This window comes from Primulina eburnea, chromosome 8, assembly GCF_022965805.1.
Source record: "Primulina eburnea isolate SZY01 chromosome 8, ASM2296580v1, whole genome shotgun sequence".
Taxonomy (NCBI): domain Eukaryota; kingdom Viridiplantae; phylum Streptophyta; class Magnoliopsida; order Lamiales; family Gesneriaceae; genus Primulina; species Primulina eburnea.
The window spans coordinates 1,068,725-1,086,968 of NC_133108.1; the positions used below are offsets into that span (position 1 = coordinate 1,068,725).

The 18,244-nt window shown below is 29.8% G+C and overlaps 2 protein-coding genes across 2 annotated transcripts; one reads left to right on the plus strand and one right to left on the minus strand.

The window, feature by feature from the left end:
- Nucleotides 1-4,945: 4,945 nt before the first annotated feature.
- Nucleotides 4,946-6,238, minus strand: LOC140837640 (uncharacterized). Its single transcript, XM_073203755.1, has 3 exons — nucleotides 5,761-6,238; nucleotides 5,533-5,673; nucleotides 4,946-5,454 (listed from the first exon to the last, which is right to left on the minus strand). Exons 1-3 carry the CDS (start codon nucleotides 6,232-6,234, stop codon nucleotides 5,443-5,445), a joined length of 627 nt encoding a protein of 208 aa, XP_073059856.1. The 5' UTR covers nucleotides 6,235-6,238; the 3' UTR covers nucleotides 4,946-5,442.
- Nucleotides 6,239-16,246: 10,008 nt separating this feature from the next.
- Nucleotides 16,247-17,532, plus strand: LOC140837641 (secoisolariciresinol dehydrogenase-like). The gene is made up of 2 exons (XM_073203756.1): nucleotides 16,247-16,535; nucleotides 16,619-17,532. The coding sequence occupies exons 1-2, from the start codon at nucleotides 16,519-16,521 to the stop codon at nucleotides 17,418-17,420; spliced, it is 819 nt and encodes a 272-aa protein (XP_073059857.1). The 5' UTR covers nucleotides 16,247-16,518; the 3' UTR covers nucleotides 17,421-17,532.
- Nucleotides 17,533-18,244: the final 712 nt, after the last annotated feature.

Genomic DNA, 18,244 nt, shown 5'->3' on the forward strand with positions numbered 1-18,244 from the left:
CTGCCAAAAGAGAAAAATTGCGGCGGAACCGGATCTTGTTTTCGCTTTCTATCCAGATTTAGAGGAGGCGGCCGTTACAGTTGGTACGCAAATGAATATACCGATCATGCACGACATTTTAGGGTCGTAGACTTGTCAAGCACTTACTCCAAGTATTGGTCTAGAGTGATTTTGATGAATTATTCTTATATGAAACTCGAAAGTGATGGCTGGGGGCTTGATGGCTTGGAATGTTATGTATAGCTTAATGATCTTTTAATTTCTTAGTACTTGAATAAATATCAAGAATTTGGCTGCTTGCTTCAGGCTACAGATGTGTTGTCCTGCGTAGTGACATTATATAAAATGGTTGTTGGTGCCTATCCATTTTGGGTATATTCTGGAAACCCAAGGACTTTCCTGAGGCAATACGGAGAATATCAGATGTTCAGTACACTGCCAAAAAAAAAAATTGCGACGGTTAAAAAATGATTTTTTCGTAGTGGTACTCCTTTCCAGAAGACGCCCACATATCTGAGGTATGTCGAGATCCGATTTCTAGGATCCTTGTTCGAGATCCTGCCCAGGTGAGTGATTGTCAAACTTTTTGAGTGAATATTTTGAAACTGAGTTCGATCCCAAGTGACACAGAAATGATCTTGGTCACCGAATCACGATGTCCGGTATGAAAAACCACGAGTGGTTTATAAAGAAGCTCCTGTAGAGTACTGCCAAAAGAGAAAAATTGCGGCGGAACCGGATCTTGTTTTCGCTTTCTATCCAGATTTAGAGGAGGCGGCCGTTACAGTTGGTACGGCAATGAATATACTGATCATGCACGACATTTTAGGGTCGTAGCACTTGTCAAGCACTTACTCCAAGTATTGGCCTAGAGTGATTTTGATGAATTATTCTTATATTAAACTCGAAAGTGATGGCTGGGGGCTTGATGGCTTGAAATGTTATTTATAGCTTAATGATCTTTTAATTTCTTAGTACTTGAGTATATATCAAGAATTTGGCTGCTTGCTTCAGGCTACAGATGTGTTGTCCTGCGTAGTGACATTAAATAAAATGATTGTTGGTGCCTATCTATTTATGGTATATTCTGGAAACCCAAGGACTTTCCTGAGGCAATACGGAGAATATCAGATGTTCGGTACACTACCAAAAAAAAATTGCGACGGAATTAGCGACGGTTAAAAAATGATTTTTTTGTAGTGGTACTCATTTCCAGAAGACGCCCACATATATGAGGTATGTCGGGATCCGATTTCTAGGATCCTTGTTCGAGATCCTGCCGAGGTGAGTGATTGTCAAACTTTTTGAGTGAATATTTGGAAACTGAGTTCGATCCCAAGTGACACAGAAATGATCTTGGTCACCGAATCACGATGTCCGGTATTAAAAACCACGAGTGGTTTATAAAGAAGCTCCTGTAGAGTACTGCCAAAAGAGAAAAATTGCGTTGGAACCGGATCTTGTTTTTGCTTTCTATCTAGATTTAGAGGAGGCGGCCGTTACAGTTGGTACGGCAATGAATATACCGATCATGCACGACATTTTAGGGTCATAGCACTTGTCAAGCCTTACTTCAAGTATTGGTCTAGAGTGATTTTGATGAATTATTCTTATATGAAACTCGAAAGTGATGACTGAGGGATTGATGGCTTGGAATGTTATGTATAACTTAATGATCTTTTAATTTCTTAGTACTTGAATATATATCAAGAATTTGGCTGATTGCTTCAGGCTACAGATGTGTTGTCCTGCGTAGTGACATTATATAAAATGGTTGTTGGTGCCTACCATTTTGGGGTATATTCTGAAAACCCAAGGACTTTCCTGAGGCAATACGGAGAATATCAGATGTTCGGTACACTACCAAAAAAAAAATTTGCGACGGAATTAGCGACGGTTGAAAAATGATTTTTTTTTAGTGGTACTCCTTCCCAGAAGACGCCCACATATACGAGGTATGTCGAGATCCGATTTCTAGGATCCTTGTTCGAGATCCTGCCGAGGTGAGTGATTGTCAAACTTTTTGAGTGAATATTTGGAAACTGAGTTCGATCCCAAGTGACACAGAAATGATCTTGGTCACCGAATCACGATGTCCGATATTAAAAACCACGAGTGGTTTATAAAGAAGCTCCTATAGATTACTGCCAAAAGAGAAAAATTGCGGCAAAATCGGATCCTGTTTTCGCTTTCTATCCAGATTTAGAGGAGGCGGTTGTTACAGTTGGTACGACAATGGATATACCGATCATACACGACATTTTAGGGTCGTAGACTTGTCAAGCACTTACTCCAAGTATTGGTCTAGAGTGATTTTGATGAATTATTCTTATATGAAACTCGAAAGTGGTGGCTGGGGGCTTGATGGCTTGGATTGTTATGTATAGCTTAGTGATCTTTTAATTGCTTAGTACTTGAATATATATCAAGAATTTGGCTGCGTGCTTCAAGCTACAGATGTGTTGTCTTGCGGAGTGACATTATATAAAATGGTTGTTGGTGCCTATCTATTTATGGTATATTCTGGAAACCCAAGGACTTTCCTGAGGCAATACGGAGAATATCAGATGTTCGGTACACTAGCAAAAAAAAAAAATTGCGACGGAATTAGCGACGGTTAAAAAATGATTTTTTTGTAGTGGTACTCATTTCCAGAAGACGCCCACATATCTGAGGTATGTCGGGATCCGATTTCTAGGATCCGTGTTCGAGATCCTGCCCTGGTGAGTGATTGTCAAACTTTTTGAGTGAATATTTGGAAACTGAGTTCGATCCCAAGTGACACAGAAATGATCTTGGTCACCGAATCACGATGTCCGGTATTAAAAACCACGAGTGGTTTATAAAGAAGCTTCTTGTTGATTTGGTGGATGAGGATACAAAATTATGACCAAGTTCGGAAATTTGTTTCTCTCGCTCAGTTACTCGGAATCCAATCTCCACCGTTCCGACTATGCTTCGATAAGTTTCGAATAACATATCTAAAATTCGGTCAAATCCAACGGTAAGTTTTTTGTTTATAGCTTTCGAAAGAATACTGCTCATATTCTAGGCGAGAACAACATACCTACGGTTTTTCACCAATAAACATGATAAAACTACTTCCAAACCCGATCTTCATCGTTCATAATTTATTTGACGTACTTATAAAGGTACTGGAAAAGTTTAAGCCCGATCCAACAGTTAATTAAGGCGCAAGGAATTTCACAAGGCGGCTGATTTTTTCGGTCGATGTACTGCTGCGTTTTCGAGGTGTCGGTTGCATGATTCTTCTATGATTTTCGAGTTCTTCACGTTTCTTCTATGTCTAAGGTAAGTGGGTTTTTGCTATATTATAAGTTGCATACTTGTTCTTCGTAAATGAGCTTGTTTTAAAATATGTTGCGTATGAATTATTTCGCTTTTGAAAGTTCGTTCGAGCATAATTCTTTGTTCATGATATATTTTCTTCAAGATTTGTCATATTATATGTTCAAAGCACTGGTAGGATTCGATTGGTTATGGGAAAGGATTTTCGAACTATGACCCTTATACGGTAGGATGGTAATCGTTGTACGGCCTCACTCCATAGAGGATTAACATATGGTACATGGCTCCACTCCTTAGAAGATTAACATATAGGAGACTGATATCAGGAAACCATGAAAATGAGATGACTTTCAGTGCTAAACAAGCATGCTATATGAGTATGCTAAACGAATATCTTATACGAGCATGATATGTTACGATTATAAAGTATGAGCATCCGTTATGATTCAAGTTATGATATGCTATGTACAATTTGAATTCAAATATATGTGTTTTTTGTTATATGTCTCGAACGACCCCCACTTATCGAGTATTTCCCAAAATATTCATCACTTACTTCCTCCCTACCCAGATAAGAATGAAGAACAAATGGATGAATTTGAGCAAGACCAATTTTGGGGATAGTAAAAGATCTCGATTTATCCCAGAAGTTTTAAAAATTAGTTTATATTTAACGCTTCTGTACTATTAAAACATTTGTAATCAGTTTAGTTTGATATTAAAGTTGTAAAGTCGATTTTTTTGTTGATTATGAGAAATAAACTGGTTTTTGGTGTATACTGTACTACGAGACTTGTTGTTTAACGATTATGTGATTGTTGAGAAATGTCGATGTCGACTAACCACGGTTTCGGGGCGTGACACTATTAATTGTAAAAACATAGGGTTAGAGGAGTTATATATTTTTGTGTGCATCTTCTGTCCATCCCATTTTTATGAATCTTTTGTATCATAGACCTAGTAGCTGAAAGTTGAGACTTTGTTGCGGTTATAATTTTGCAAATCGTTCTATTATCTATATATTTATTAAATGCTATATCTTTGGAGGTCTTGAAACTACAAATTTCATGACCTCACCCCAAACAACAGAAAACAAACACTAAAAATACAAAACATTTTTTTTAAAAAAAAAGTCAAAAATATATATTTGTTGCATAGAAGAATATGCTCTAAAGGGCATATTCCAATACATTAGTATTGTTTTACATAGAGATATTTCGAATGAAAAATTATGTGGAAAATCGAAAAACACAATCGCCTACCACGTTTCTTGAGGTATTGAATTGCAATTCAGTGTTATGCAATAAGCCCCTGACAAAAGAGGTCTATGCCAAGAACTCGGGTGATCTTTCTATGGAGGTTATACGGATTGATGTTCCCGGTTCAAAATATGGTTCTCGGCATATATTTTTAAGTTCTTTAATTGCAAGGTGCAGAAGGTGAATCCCGTCTTAGTATATTTATTCAGTTGTGGTTTAATGAGAATTCATGGTCCTAGATCCTTGTACAAAATAATGGTCTTGATGTCGCAAAGTTGATTCTTTCTCATGTATCAATTCAATCAAGGTATAAATTCCACTTGTTGAAGAACGCACTTAAAAAACAATTAACACTGGAATATAATGGAAATGTTGTTACTAAAAATCCTGACGAGAATAAAGCCCTGCACCGAAATGAGGTATTAATCTATCATCTACTAATTTTGCAAAGGAACTCAATTTTACTTGCAAAAACCAACATATTTAACATACCAAAAATTAATTATGGTTTATCAACCTTACCAATGAATCACCAGGCGGATGGATGGTTATACATTGGACATAGATGTACTATTTCCTAGATAATTATTAGTTTAGCCGAGAATGGTATAATTGGTGGGAAATGAAATCGTGAAAGAGCTGCAGCCTTGCATCGGATTTCATAAGTTTCTTCACAAGGTTGGACAATGAGTTGTTCCAGTCCCATGCCTTCTCCCGTGATCAATAAATATGTAAAGACCAACTCATCTATAGACCCTGTAAACCCCGAGATGGTCACCTCTTTGAGATTGAATTGTTTTTTGCGTGGTGATGATACCCATTCAAGCCTCATCCTCGACCGGCGATAATATGTGTAACCAAAGACTTGATAATCTCATCGTAGAAGCTGCAAATTAACATATAAATTAGATTTTTACACGTCATGTCATCTTCTATATATATATTTTAGAGTAAAACCACGCACCTTTAGTTCAAGTTTCTGAAAGTTAGGACAATCCCAAGCTTTAAGTAAGTATGGATGAACTCTCTTGCCTCCATCGATATTCGATGATCGAAGATTGAGGTGCTTTAGATTCCTTAATAAGGGTGCGGGGGTCCATACGAACTACCAAAGGAAGAAACAATCAGCAATCAATAAGACGTTAAAAGAAGACATATAGCAATTGATTAGAGTACAAATAGTAAAAAATACCGTCTTGCCCGTCGTGTGGACTTCAATTTGCAGTAGTTGGTCTAGAATACAAGATGAGATTCCAGGTAAGATGTGGTCAAACAAGTGTACCCGGTCGTCTGAATTGAACTCAATAAGCTTTGGGACGTTGTCGAGGAGTAGTGAGTACTCACGATGCAATTTGTGACACGTCAAAGAAACGAGGTTGATCATGTCACGAACCTCAATTAATGGGGCCTTCCTAGATGAACAAATATCCCATCGCTTCAACTTCGAATGTCCAACCAACGACATCTTTTTTAACTTGTAAGAACCCGCGATGCACAAGTGCTCAAGAACAGGACAATCCGAAACAAATAGCTCAACATCTCGTTCTTCTACATGAAGCGAGTGTAGAGATAATATGCTGAGTGATTTGAGGCCCGGAAACGACCCTAAGCCTCCACCTTTTTTCTTTATCAAACTCTTAGAGGGAACACTGTAATAGCCCGCCATAGATTAGGTGTGATATATCATGCGTATATCAATGCTCTCTACTTCTCTTTCCAGCAGCAATGGAAACCATGTCTTGATATTGGTTCCCTTCAAACAGGGTAAATGCACCCTGAATTCCTTCAAAAATCCGCAACCCTTGTTTGAATTCAAGAAATCATAAATCTCCTTTATGTATTTTGGGAATTCCTTTTCTTCTAATTGTTGAACATATGTGTAATTTGATTGTTCCGATGGATGTTGAGTGTTGTAGCTAAGACAGATGACGTATGTGTATGGATTGCGCCAACGAGTGGATAGGACGCTGGTGGCTACAGCTTCTTGCCATGTTAATCGAGAGATTATGGCAACAAGAACATCATCCGGCAACTCGTTGATTTTGTCCACCACCTCATTCTCAATCATCATCTTGATTCTGTACAGCCAAATGAAAATGAAAGTAACTTTTTATAAGTACTTGTCCAAATAGAGAGTAAATATTCAAATTGAGGTCGAGAAAAATTGAAAAAAAAAAAGCTTTGAAATAATGTTTCTTGTTTAGTTTTCCTTTTTCTCTATTGAGAGCTAGACAAATAACACCTAACAAAATATTATATTTTAAATATTTTGTATCTAATGTTTACTTATAGATAATTGAACTTTCTGTAGAAAATTAACTCGAACACTTTGTATCTAATGTTTATTTATAAATTTGTTATTTTCTTTGTTTCAATTCTACATTGTTTTTTCCTGTTGTTATGTTTACTTACTGGATGAATAGTGAGGTGGACTTTCGATTTTCTGGAAATTGAAAATCGTATCATTCTGCATCATTTTTGTATATGGTCCTTTTTTCTAGCACGTTAATTTTGACAAGGGAGGCATTTATACTCTGGCAGAAAATAAAATAAAAAAGAGGGTTGTGTATAATATATAGGAGAAAGTATCGTAAATAATAGTAGGGTTGTGTATAATAGGAGAAAGTATCGTAAACGCTGGTGTGTTCTGATGTCCTTATCTTAAGTTAGCCTCAAAGCTTTGCTTAGCTTTTCAGAGCAACAAGGTTGTTAACTTAGCAAAGTTATCATCAACGAGGGCAGTTATCTTTTAGAATGGTCGAGTCCAGCAAGTTAAGTGGTCTGGTTGTGTAGTCCATCAATATCACGACTCAATAACATATCGAGTTATTTGAGCTCGAAAAAGTCGATTTAGTTTTTTAAAACATATATATATATATTGTCGAGTAGCTCACTTGCTACTCGATCAAGCTCACTAACTACTCGAGCTCGACTTGATTACGAGTTTGACCTTCTCGAACTCGACTCCTTTGTTAGTTGGGCTTATAAAAACATGGGCCCATTTTCAAATAATATTTTGATTTGGAATTGCAAAAAAAATCTGCTTGTTTTAGGTACAATACATTACGTCTTACAAATTAAATGCAATTGTCGAGCTGCATTTTTTTTAACATGTCGAGCTGCATTTTAAATTATAGTTTTTTTAAAAATAAAATTTACACCATTGAAAAGAGGAGTCCAGAGTGAGAATTTCAGAATGATACGATTTTTCGATTTTCCAGAAAAACAAAGGACCACCTCACTAATTACTCACATAATATCACAATTCAGTTATTCCCAAAATATTAAACAGTGTCTTCAATGTTAATTTGTTAGCCTATTTATGAATCACTCGAACATGAAACTAAAAAGTTCCAAAAATATTTACTAATCTTTGAAAGAACGAAGAATTGTTGTAAGCACATTGATTTGAGTACAAGCTGCATTTCATGCTAAAGAAGGAACAACAAAATTAAATGAAAGTTAAAAGTCTACTCGGGTAAAAGAAGTCGATGTTTGACTTTTGCATGCGGAAATCTTGGTTGAAAATGAGATAGTCTGAACAAGTTGACGGGAAGTGATTGGAGATAACCTCATGGGTTTGGACACTAGAAAATCTGTACAAGTTTGCTCCTGATTAGTGGCTGGCTGCCCTTTTTGGCTATATCGACATACTTCCAATTTAATGATCCAGGTGACCAAAAACTTTCTCGTCTCCCAATTTTTCTCCTAATTAATTCCCTGTTCGGCCAATTCTGTTTGATGATCTGCGTGTATTGTCAACTTGGTGAAAACAAGCTCCAGAATCAGAGCACCAGCGAGGTTTACATTTTAGCTTGGGTTGTTCCTGTTTCTCTATAAGGTTGTAATGGAAGAATGTGTTAACTTGTGATATAATTAAAACTTGGAATCATGCATAATCATTGAATTAGAACAAAATCGCATGCCAAAAATCTACTGGATATTATATATTTTAATAATTTATCCATATTTGTCGTTCATCAGAGGACTCTTAGACCTACCAAATTTTGTAGTTCACTTATTATTTTCATAATAAATAATATTACAAAAATAATATAAGCAAGAACATAAAAACTCAAATTAAAATGTCTTCTATCAATCTAAGTAAAAAAAAAAAATTGATTAGAGAATATAATAATGTCGTAAAAAAATTAAATATTGATTTATGGACAGAAGTTTGGAAATACAATTGTCTCAATAAATAAAAAATATTATCTCTTGATATTCTGAGACATAACGTAAAAACGAAGAAATATTTCAATTTTTTTAATATTTTATAAGTCACTTCAAACTAAGTAATCTAAGCAAACAGAAAACATGCATTATGTGTTTAAAAATTAACAAAATATTTCAACAATAAAAAATTGAAAAATAACCATTTTTGTTGGATATTTGATTTTGTTTCTCTTTTCTTCGTGCAAACAACAAATCACATAAACAATCCAAAAACAATTACATGATCAATACAAATGACATATAACAATCAAACATGTTAACGCTATGGAAAAATAAACTCCTCATTGCAAGAACACAAAATGATCAAATGGAGCATATTATTTAGTAATATTTATTTAGCAGCATTTATAAAAAAATTTACTAAATAACTTAAAAACAGTGTTTGAAATCACTTACATACAAACATTTCTCTCAATCACATATTTATATTGACACATAAAGAGTTTGAAAATATTTTTTTTCTAAATGGGATAAAGAAATTTTGTATGACATTGATATTTATTAATAATTTATTTTTATTCAGTCCGACTCATCTCCCTTTGTCTTCCTATTATTATTTGACGGCAATATATAAATTTAAATAATTAAAATTAAATTTAAAAGTAAATTAAAATAATAATTAGTTTGATTGAGTTAAATACACTATTAATGATCTTATTAAACTAAGATAAAAAAATGACTTAAATAAGAACATTAACATGACAAATTGTAAAACAAAAAAATAATATAATAGTAAGCTTACAAATGAAAGTCATATATTTAATAGGTTAATTAATAGATATTATATTATTTAGTAATATGTATTTAGCATCATATATTGAAAATTGATTAAATAACTTAAATGTTTGCAATGAAATCACTTACATATAAACATTTTCTCTCAATCACGTATTTTGTTGATACATAAGTAATCTATATATATCTACCTTCTAAATGGGAAAAAAATGTTTTATATGACCTTAATATTTATTAATAATTTAATTTTATTCAATCACACTCATCTCTATTTGTTTTCTCATTATTACATTAATGTTCGTAACATTAACAATTTATTTAAATTTATAATATTATGATAGTGATTTTCTGTGAATTTGATGTCAATGTAAATATTAAAGTAAATAATTAAATTTAAAAATAAAAACATATTAATGATTATTATTAAATGAATAGATGAAAAAAACAAAAAAAATAAATATGTAATTATGATAGTGATTTTATGTGAATTTGATGTCAATGTAAATATTAAAGTATTTAATTTTAAAAATAAAAATATATTAATGATTATTATTAAAAGAATATATGAAAAAGAAAATATGTAGTAATTAATTTTAAATTTTAAAATAAAATATATTAATGATTATTATAAAATGAATAGATGAAAAACAAACAAAAAAATAAACATGTATTTATGATAGTGATTTTCTGTGAATTTGATGTCAATGTAAATATTAAAGTAATTAATTTTAAATTTAAAAATAAAAATGTATTAATGAAATGATTATTATTAAAAGAATATATGAAAAAGAAAATATGAAAAAGAAAACATGTATCAATTATTATTATTAAATGAAGGTAAGAATATTTAATTAAATTATTATTAATAAATGAAGGTAAGGATATTTATGTAAATTCACAATTCACATTCATATATTTAGATCACTTACATACAAACATTTCTCTCAATCACATATTTATATTGACACATAAAGAGTTTGAAAATATTTTTTTTCTAAATGGGATAAAGAAATTTTGTATGACATTGATATTTATTAATAATTTATTTTTATTCAGTTCGACTCATCTCCTTTTGTCTTCCTATTATTATTTGACGGCAATATATAAATTTAAATAATTAAAATTAAATTTAAAAGTAAATTAAAATAATAATTAGTTTGATTGAGTTAAATACACTATTAATGATCTTATTAAACTAAGATAAAAAAATGACTTAAATAAGAACATTAACATGACAAATTGTAAAACAAAAAAATAATATAATAGTAAGCTTACAAATGAAAGTCATATATTTAATAGGTTAATTAATAGATATTATATTATTTAGTAATATGTATTTAGCATCATATATTGAAAATTGATTAAATAACTTAAATGTTTGCAATGAAATCACTTACATATAAACATTTTCTCTCAATCACGTATTTTGTTGATACATAAGTAATCTATATATATCTACCTTTTAAATGGGAAAAAAATGTTTTATATGACCTTAATATTTATTAATAATTTAATTTTATTCAATCACACTCATCTCTATTTGTTTTCTCATTATTACATTAATGTTCGTAACATTAACAATTTATTTAAATTTATAATATTATGATAGTGATTTTCTGTGAATTTGATGTCAATGTAAATATTAAAGTAAATAATTAAATTTAAAAATAAAAACATATTAATGATTATTATTAAATGAATAGATGAAAAAAACAAAAAAAATAAATATGTAATTATGATAATGATTTTATGTGAATTTGATGTCAATGTAAATATTAAAGTATTTAATTTTAAAAATAAAAATATATTAATGATTATTATTAAAAGAATATATGAAAAAGAAAATATGTAGTAATTAATTTTAAATTTTAAAATAAAATATATTAATGATTATTATAAAATGAATAGATGAAAAATAAACAAAAAAATAAACATGTATTTATGATAGTGATTTTCTGTGAATTTGATGTCAATGTAAATATTAAAGTAATTAATTTTAAATTTAAAAATAAAAATGTATTAATGAAATGATTATTATTAAAAGAATATATGAAAAAGAAAATATGAAAAAGAAAACATGTATCAATTATTATTATTAAATGAAGGTAAGAATATTTAATTAAATTATTATTAATAAATGAAGGTAAGGATATTTATGTAAATTCACAATTCACATTCATATATTTAGATTAGTATATATATATATATATAGATATAAATATAGATTAAACATCGACATATAAATTTATAATTTCTTATTTTCTGTTTTGTTAAACATAAATTTTTTTTTTTTGTATTATTTATAAAAAAACTAAGATTATGAAAAATATAATTAATACATAAATTGTAAAAATAAGTTTGAAACCTCTGTTAGCATAATTTTTTGTATTATTTATTTTAATAAAAGAATGTATAACACTATTACTATTATTTGTAAGGTATTTTCACAAAATCAATTAATTTTATAAATAATAGTATTACATATTGTTTCGAATCATTAGTTGTTGAATAAATACTTTGATATTATTTGTAGTCATGCCATGAAAGTGAGTGAAAGAGTAATAAATAATAATCAGTCAATGGATTAATAATTAACTAATTACATAAAATGAAGAAAAAATATCATTAGAGTGCAATTTTAATGAGGATAATAGAAGAAATTCACAATTCAATCCGTATATTTATATAGATATAGATATAGATTATAACATTATGATAGTGATTTTTTGTGAATTAGTATAGATTAACAATTTATTTAAATTTTTAACATTATGATAGTGATTTTTTGTGAATTTGATATCAATGTAAATATTAAAGTAAATAATTTTAAAATTAACAATAAAAATATATTAATGATTATTGTTAAATGAGTAGATGAAAAAATAAATAACCATGTAACATTCATTTAATAATAATCATTAAATACATGTTTAATTTTTTGTGAATTTACACACTCCATATTTTATTTTTTCCCCATGTTTTTCATCTATTAATTAATGAAATTTAAAATAAATTGAAGATAAATGAATTTTAGTCTTTTCCAATCTATTAATTAATGAAATTTAAAACATAAATGTCATTACCTTCATTTAATAGTTTATTTTTTTTTTGTGAATTTACAAACTCCATTTTTTATTTTTTTTATTTTCCATGTTTTTCATCTATTAATTAATGAAATTTAAAATAAATTGAAGAAAAATGAATTTTAGTTTTTCCCAATTTATCTATTAATTAATAAAATTTAAAATAAAGTGAAGATGAATGAAATTTAGCCTTATTTTTTGTTGTAATGAAATTTACACTCTATTTTTTAAATTTTATGATAGAGCAGATACGATATAGCTAATACAAAAGTCACAACTAACGAGCTGAATTCGATTAAAGAAAATGAACAAATATATGATGTTATGATGTGATGTTTTGACACGTTATGCAATTTTACGACATGTTTATGCTAAGATCATGAAATGTATGTTGAGTACAATATTTTTCATTGTTGCATTTATGTATATGTATTTGTTATTAAGTTACAGGTGTTGAGTCTTTAGATTCACTAGGTGTGATTGATGCAGGTGATCATATTGATCAGGAGATCGGAGGTGCCGAAAACGGAGTAGGCGGGGCTGGATGTGCGCACACTAACCCGAGGACCTTATTTTTTCCGCACGTTTTCATCTATTAATTAATTGAATCTAAACTAAATTAAAGAAAAATAAAATTTAGCATTTATTTTTTGTGATGAAATTAACAATCCATTTTTTTTTAAAAAAAACTTATAGCTATAATGAAATTCAATATATTATCTATCTATCTATTATTATTATTACTACTCTAATTATTATTACTGTTATAAATATATGAGTTTGAATTGTGAATTTACATCTATGTCTTTATCTTCATTAAATAATATTTATTAACACGTATCACTTTGTTTGTTTTGTTTTCATTTATTAATTAATGGAATCTAAACTAAATTGAAGAAAAATAAAATTTAACATCAACCTTCATTATTCAGTAATACATGTTTCTTTTGTGTTTTTTTTCATATATTAATTATAAATTTTAAAATAAATTGAAGAAAAATAAAATTTAACCTTCTTTTTTTGTGATGAAATTTGTACTCCATTTTTTTTAAAAAAAACATATCTTTAATGAAATGCGAAACAATAATATTAATAAATATTTTTTATTTATTTTCTATCAGCTATTAATGACTTCTAAAATAAATTGAAGAAAAATGAAATTTAACCACCATTTTTTGAAATAAAATTTAAATTTATCTTTCATTTTTTGAAATGAAATTTACACTCTATTTTTTTGTAAAAAAATATATATCTTTAATGAAATTTAAATTAAATGCATTTTTGTTTGATTTCTATTTTTTATTAATTAAGGAATTTTAAATAAATCGAATAAAATAAAGTTTACATTATTGTTCAAAATATAATAATTTTTTTTTCACGATTCAAGTCGGATATGAGACATGTTTCACAAAATTCACTCGTGAAACAATCTCATAAAAGTTTTTGTGTGAATTTTATTTTTAACTTAAATAAATTAACATCTGTGAATAACGTAAATAATAATAATAATTAATGTACCTCTCTTCGCTTGTTTGTATTTTTCCATCTATTATTTAATATATTCTAAAATAAATTGAAAAAAATAAAATTTAGCTACAATTTTTTAGAATGAAATTTAAATTAAACGTTCATTTTTCGGAATGAAATTTACATATCATTTTTTTAAAAAAATTCATATCTTTAATAAAATTTAAAATAATAATAATAATAAATACATATTCTATTGTTTGTTTTTTTTCTCACCTATCAATTAATTCAAAATAAAATTGAACAAAATGAAATTTAGCTACCATTTTTTGAAATAGAATTTATAATTTATTTGTTTAAAAAAAATATATCTTTAATATAATGTAAAATAATAGAAGAATAATAAAATTTACAATATATTTTCACAGAATGAATTATATCCTTATTTTAAAAATAATTCTTTTTGTTTGACTTCTTTTATTTTATTTATGAATTTTTATAGTTCTCCAATTTTTGAATTGAAATTATGTGAGCCGGTCTCATGGATATATCCTTCAGATGGGCAGCCGGTCAATAGAAGAATAATAAAATTTACAATGTATTTTCACTGAATGAATTATATCTTTATTTTAAAAATAATTCTTTTTCTTTTCAGAGTGAAAAACAATGATTTTCATGATTATGGTAGAATATGAGACATGTTCCCGTGAAACAGCCTCGTAGGAGTTTTTATGCAATTTTTATTTTAAACTTGAGTAAATTAACATTCATTAATAACGTAAATAATACACGACTAATATATTTGAAAACTCTAATAAAATTGTGTGAATATATATATATCCTTATTTTCATTAAATAATATTAATAAATACATTTCTTTTTTTTTTCGTTTTCAGGTATTAATGAATTTTATAATAATTGAAGAAAAATGAATTTTTTTTTTGTAATGAAATTTACAGCTTTTTTTAAAAAAAAATTATATTTTTAATGAAATTTAAAATAAGCGACACAATGTCAGCAGCTTAACTCACGAAAACTTCATAGGTGTTCGTTCACTCATCCCAATACTACCCTCATTCTTGCACGCTTAACCTAACAAAACTGAATGATAGTGAAAGATTTATCTTTTAGTTCGAATGTTGCTTAATTTTTATGTCAAAAGTTATATTTATTACCCATAACGCAATATTTATTTCTTATAATTGTGATTTACCGTGCAAAGCCCTATACTAAACAAATAGTGAACATAATGAGGATTGCATTGACGTGACTGTCAATTTGCCAAATTGTAAAATCCTATGCATAACAAACACAAATAATTGTTTTGTACAATAAGAAAACACTTCAAAAGAATCAAAATGAGTTTAAATTAGTTTTATGTGTAAAAATTACTCTGACATATATCAAATGGATAGAAAAAGATAAATAAAAATGAATTCAAATCATTTTTATGTAAAACAAACTATCAATACATAACTCAAATTTTAGATCACACTAAAAAAAGTGATCATTACTTTACTTCTTTATGTTACAGATATAGGATAACAATTAAAATTGAATATGAGAATGAGATGACAAGAATAACATTATTTAGAAAAGTTGCATCGTCTTTTGTTGAATGCTCTATTGAAGATTTCATTCAAATTCATGACCAGAGATATAAGATAAAACAAACAAATGATTTTATATCTACATAAATATTGTATCTAACAATAAAGATTTTCAATGCAGAATCTACCAAATAACACATATAAAGATTCGTTAAATCAACCAAGCTCCAAGCTCCATACATTCTTGTTCAAGTTGGATAATTCAGTAGAAAAATGTGATGAAGTGTTAAAAATTGTGACAGAAGCTATTGAGATACATGACAATTATCCAACAACAAATGTCAATATCAAGAAATGGAGATCTCGGAAGACCAAATAATTAATTATTTATCTATTAAAGTTATTCTTATTTCAAAAATAATTTAAACATATTTAAATAAAACTATCATATACAAATTATCTCTATTTCGCAACGTGCAACGAAGCGTTGATTTATCTAGTTTAATAAAATATATGAAACGTTACCCCAACAACAACCCCAAGTGGGAAGAATCATTGTCAAGAAAAGTACACAACGAAAGAGATGGCAATCCATGCCATTTCCCTTTGTCTGCTACCATATGAACCACTTGCTCGATCAGTTTAGAACTAGCTCTTGGATCCCCAGCTCGTCCGATTCGAAGTTGAAGCCGTGATCATTGATCTAGCTCTGTTCATGTCACACGAGAGTAATTTTTCCAATATTGTGTGGACAAAATCTTTATCTGAAGTGCTCCACTTGTTTTTGGCATGCAACGTGAGAGGACCACCAGTTCATGATTAAAAAGCACTGCCCCCAAACATATTTCAAACTCGAAGAAAAGCTTAGTTGCTTGCTGTATGTCAATGGCGAAAAGGTAAACTGATCCCTGCATTTCAGTTTTAGATAACCAATTCAAATTCTACGTACAAGGAGTGAACATTTTGGTTTAATTTGCAGGCTAGAGGGCAAAGTAGCTATCGTAACCGGTGGAGCAAGCGGCATTGGCGAAGCCACAGTGAGGCTTTTCGTCCAGAATGGCGCGAAGGTCATTATCGCCGATGTACAAGATGAACTAGGCCAAAAAGTGTGCCAGGACATCGGACCTCCCGAAGACATTTCCTACATGCATTGTGACGTTACCGATGAAAGCGATGTCCAAACCACAGTGGACACTGCCATTTCGAAACACGGCAACCTCGACATAATGTTCGCAAATGCCGGAATCGCAGGTGCCAGAAATCGTCAAGGAATTATTGGCACAGATTACGAAGATCTCAAAAGGGTTTTCGAAACCAATGTGTTTGGCGCATTCTTGTGCGCTAAACATGCCGCTAGAGTAATGATCCCTGCAAAAAAGGGGAGCATCGTGTTTACCTCCAGTGTTGCCTCGGTGACTTATGGAGATGTCCCGCATACTTACGTAGCATCAAAATGCGCGGTGGTGGGACTGGCGAAGAATCTGTGCATAGAGTTGGGGCAGTATGGCATAAGAGTTAATTGTGTGTCGCCTTTCGGGATTGCGTCGCCGATGCTGATGAATGAGCTGGACATGGGAAAGAGCGAGGTGGAGGAGTTTGTTTCGGAGATTGCGACATTGAAAGGGGAAGTTGTGGATGCCAATGATGTGGCCGAGGCTGTGCTGTTCCTGGGTAGTGGCTCGTCGAAGTATGTGAGCGGGCAGAACTTGGTGATTGATGGAGGTTACAGCCTCACTAATGTTGCTCTACGTGAGGCCTACAAAAAAATGCTTGTCTCTTGATTTGCTGCCAATCACATGTTTCTATTTGTTTGTTTCCAACAATTGTTGCTAATGTATTCTGTAATAAATCGTGTCTACTGGTCATAAATGGATTTAGAAATATTCCGTTGTTTTGATTTTCCCATTTTGTTGTTTGTAGCAATAAAACGCTTACTCAACTGTCGGTGTATTCTCAATAGCTTAGATTTCGAATCTTTTAATGGAATAATGGAACTTTTCATCCACGTTCGATGTCATAATGTATGTGGCAATCGTAGCTAAAGTTTTGCCCTTCTTCACTCTACAAATCAATGGGTTCAGCATGAAAATATATCCCAAAGTTGATTTTTGTGAGTCAATGCATGAGCGTATATAGTTTGAGTAAGGTATCCCCTAAAAGGTATATGTCCCTTTGTTTGCAATTACCGAGATGATGAAAAATGTAATCAAATTATACAGATAGTTTTCGTTAATAGTTGACATTTAATTTGATTTAGTCAAAGTATCATGCATGTTTTTGTAAAATTCGAGATAAATGTATAATATGTCAAAAATTGTACACTTGAGAGTGCAAACTTTATATGATTTGATCATATATAAAAATATTAATGTTTTAAATATAATAATATTTTTTAGTTAGTACAAAAGTATCAATTTGGAAGGGGAACTAAGATTATCTATCTTACTAATATCGACAGACTCAGAAATCCTAACTTTTGTGTTATTGAATATTTTTTTATGCTCTTCTCGAATTGCAAAAATATTATTTTTATTTGATAAAAGATTATTTAAAACCTATTCTAATAAATTTGTACATCATATTCTAATAAAACATTTATTTTATC

Coding starts and splice junctions, on each gene's coding strand:
- LOC140837640 (XM_073203755.1), bottom strand. CDS start 6,234: ATGGCGGGCTATTACAGTGTTCCCTCTAAGAGTTTGATAAAGAAAAAA. Junction 5,674..5,760: donor TCCACACGACGGGCAAGACG/GTATTTTTTACT, acceptor TTCCTTTGGTAG/TTCGTATGGACCCCCGCACC.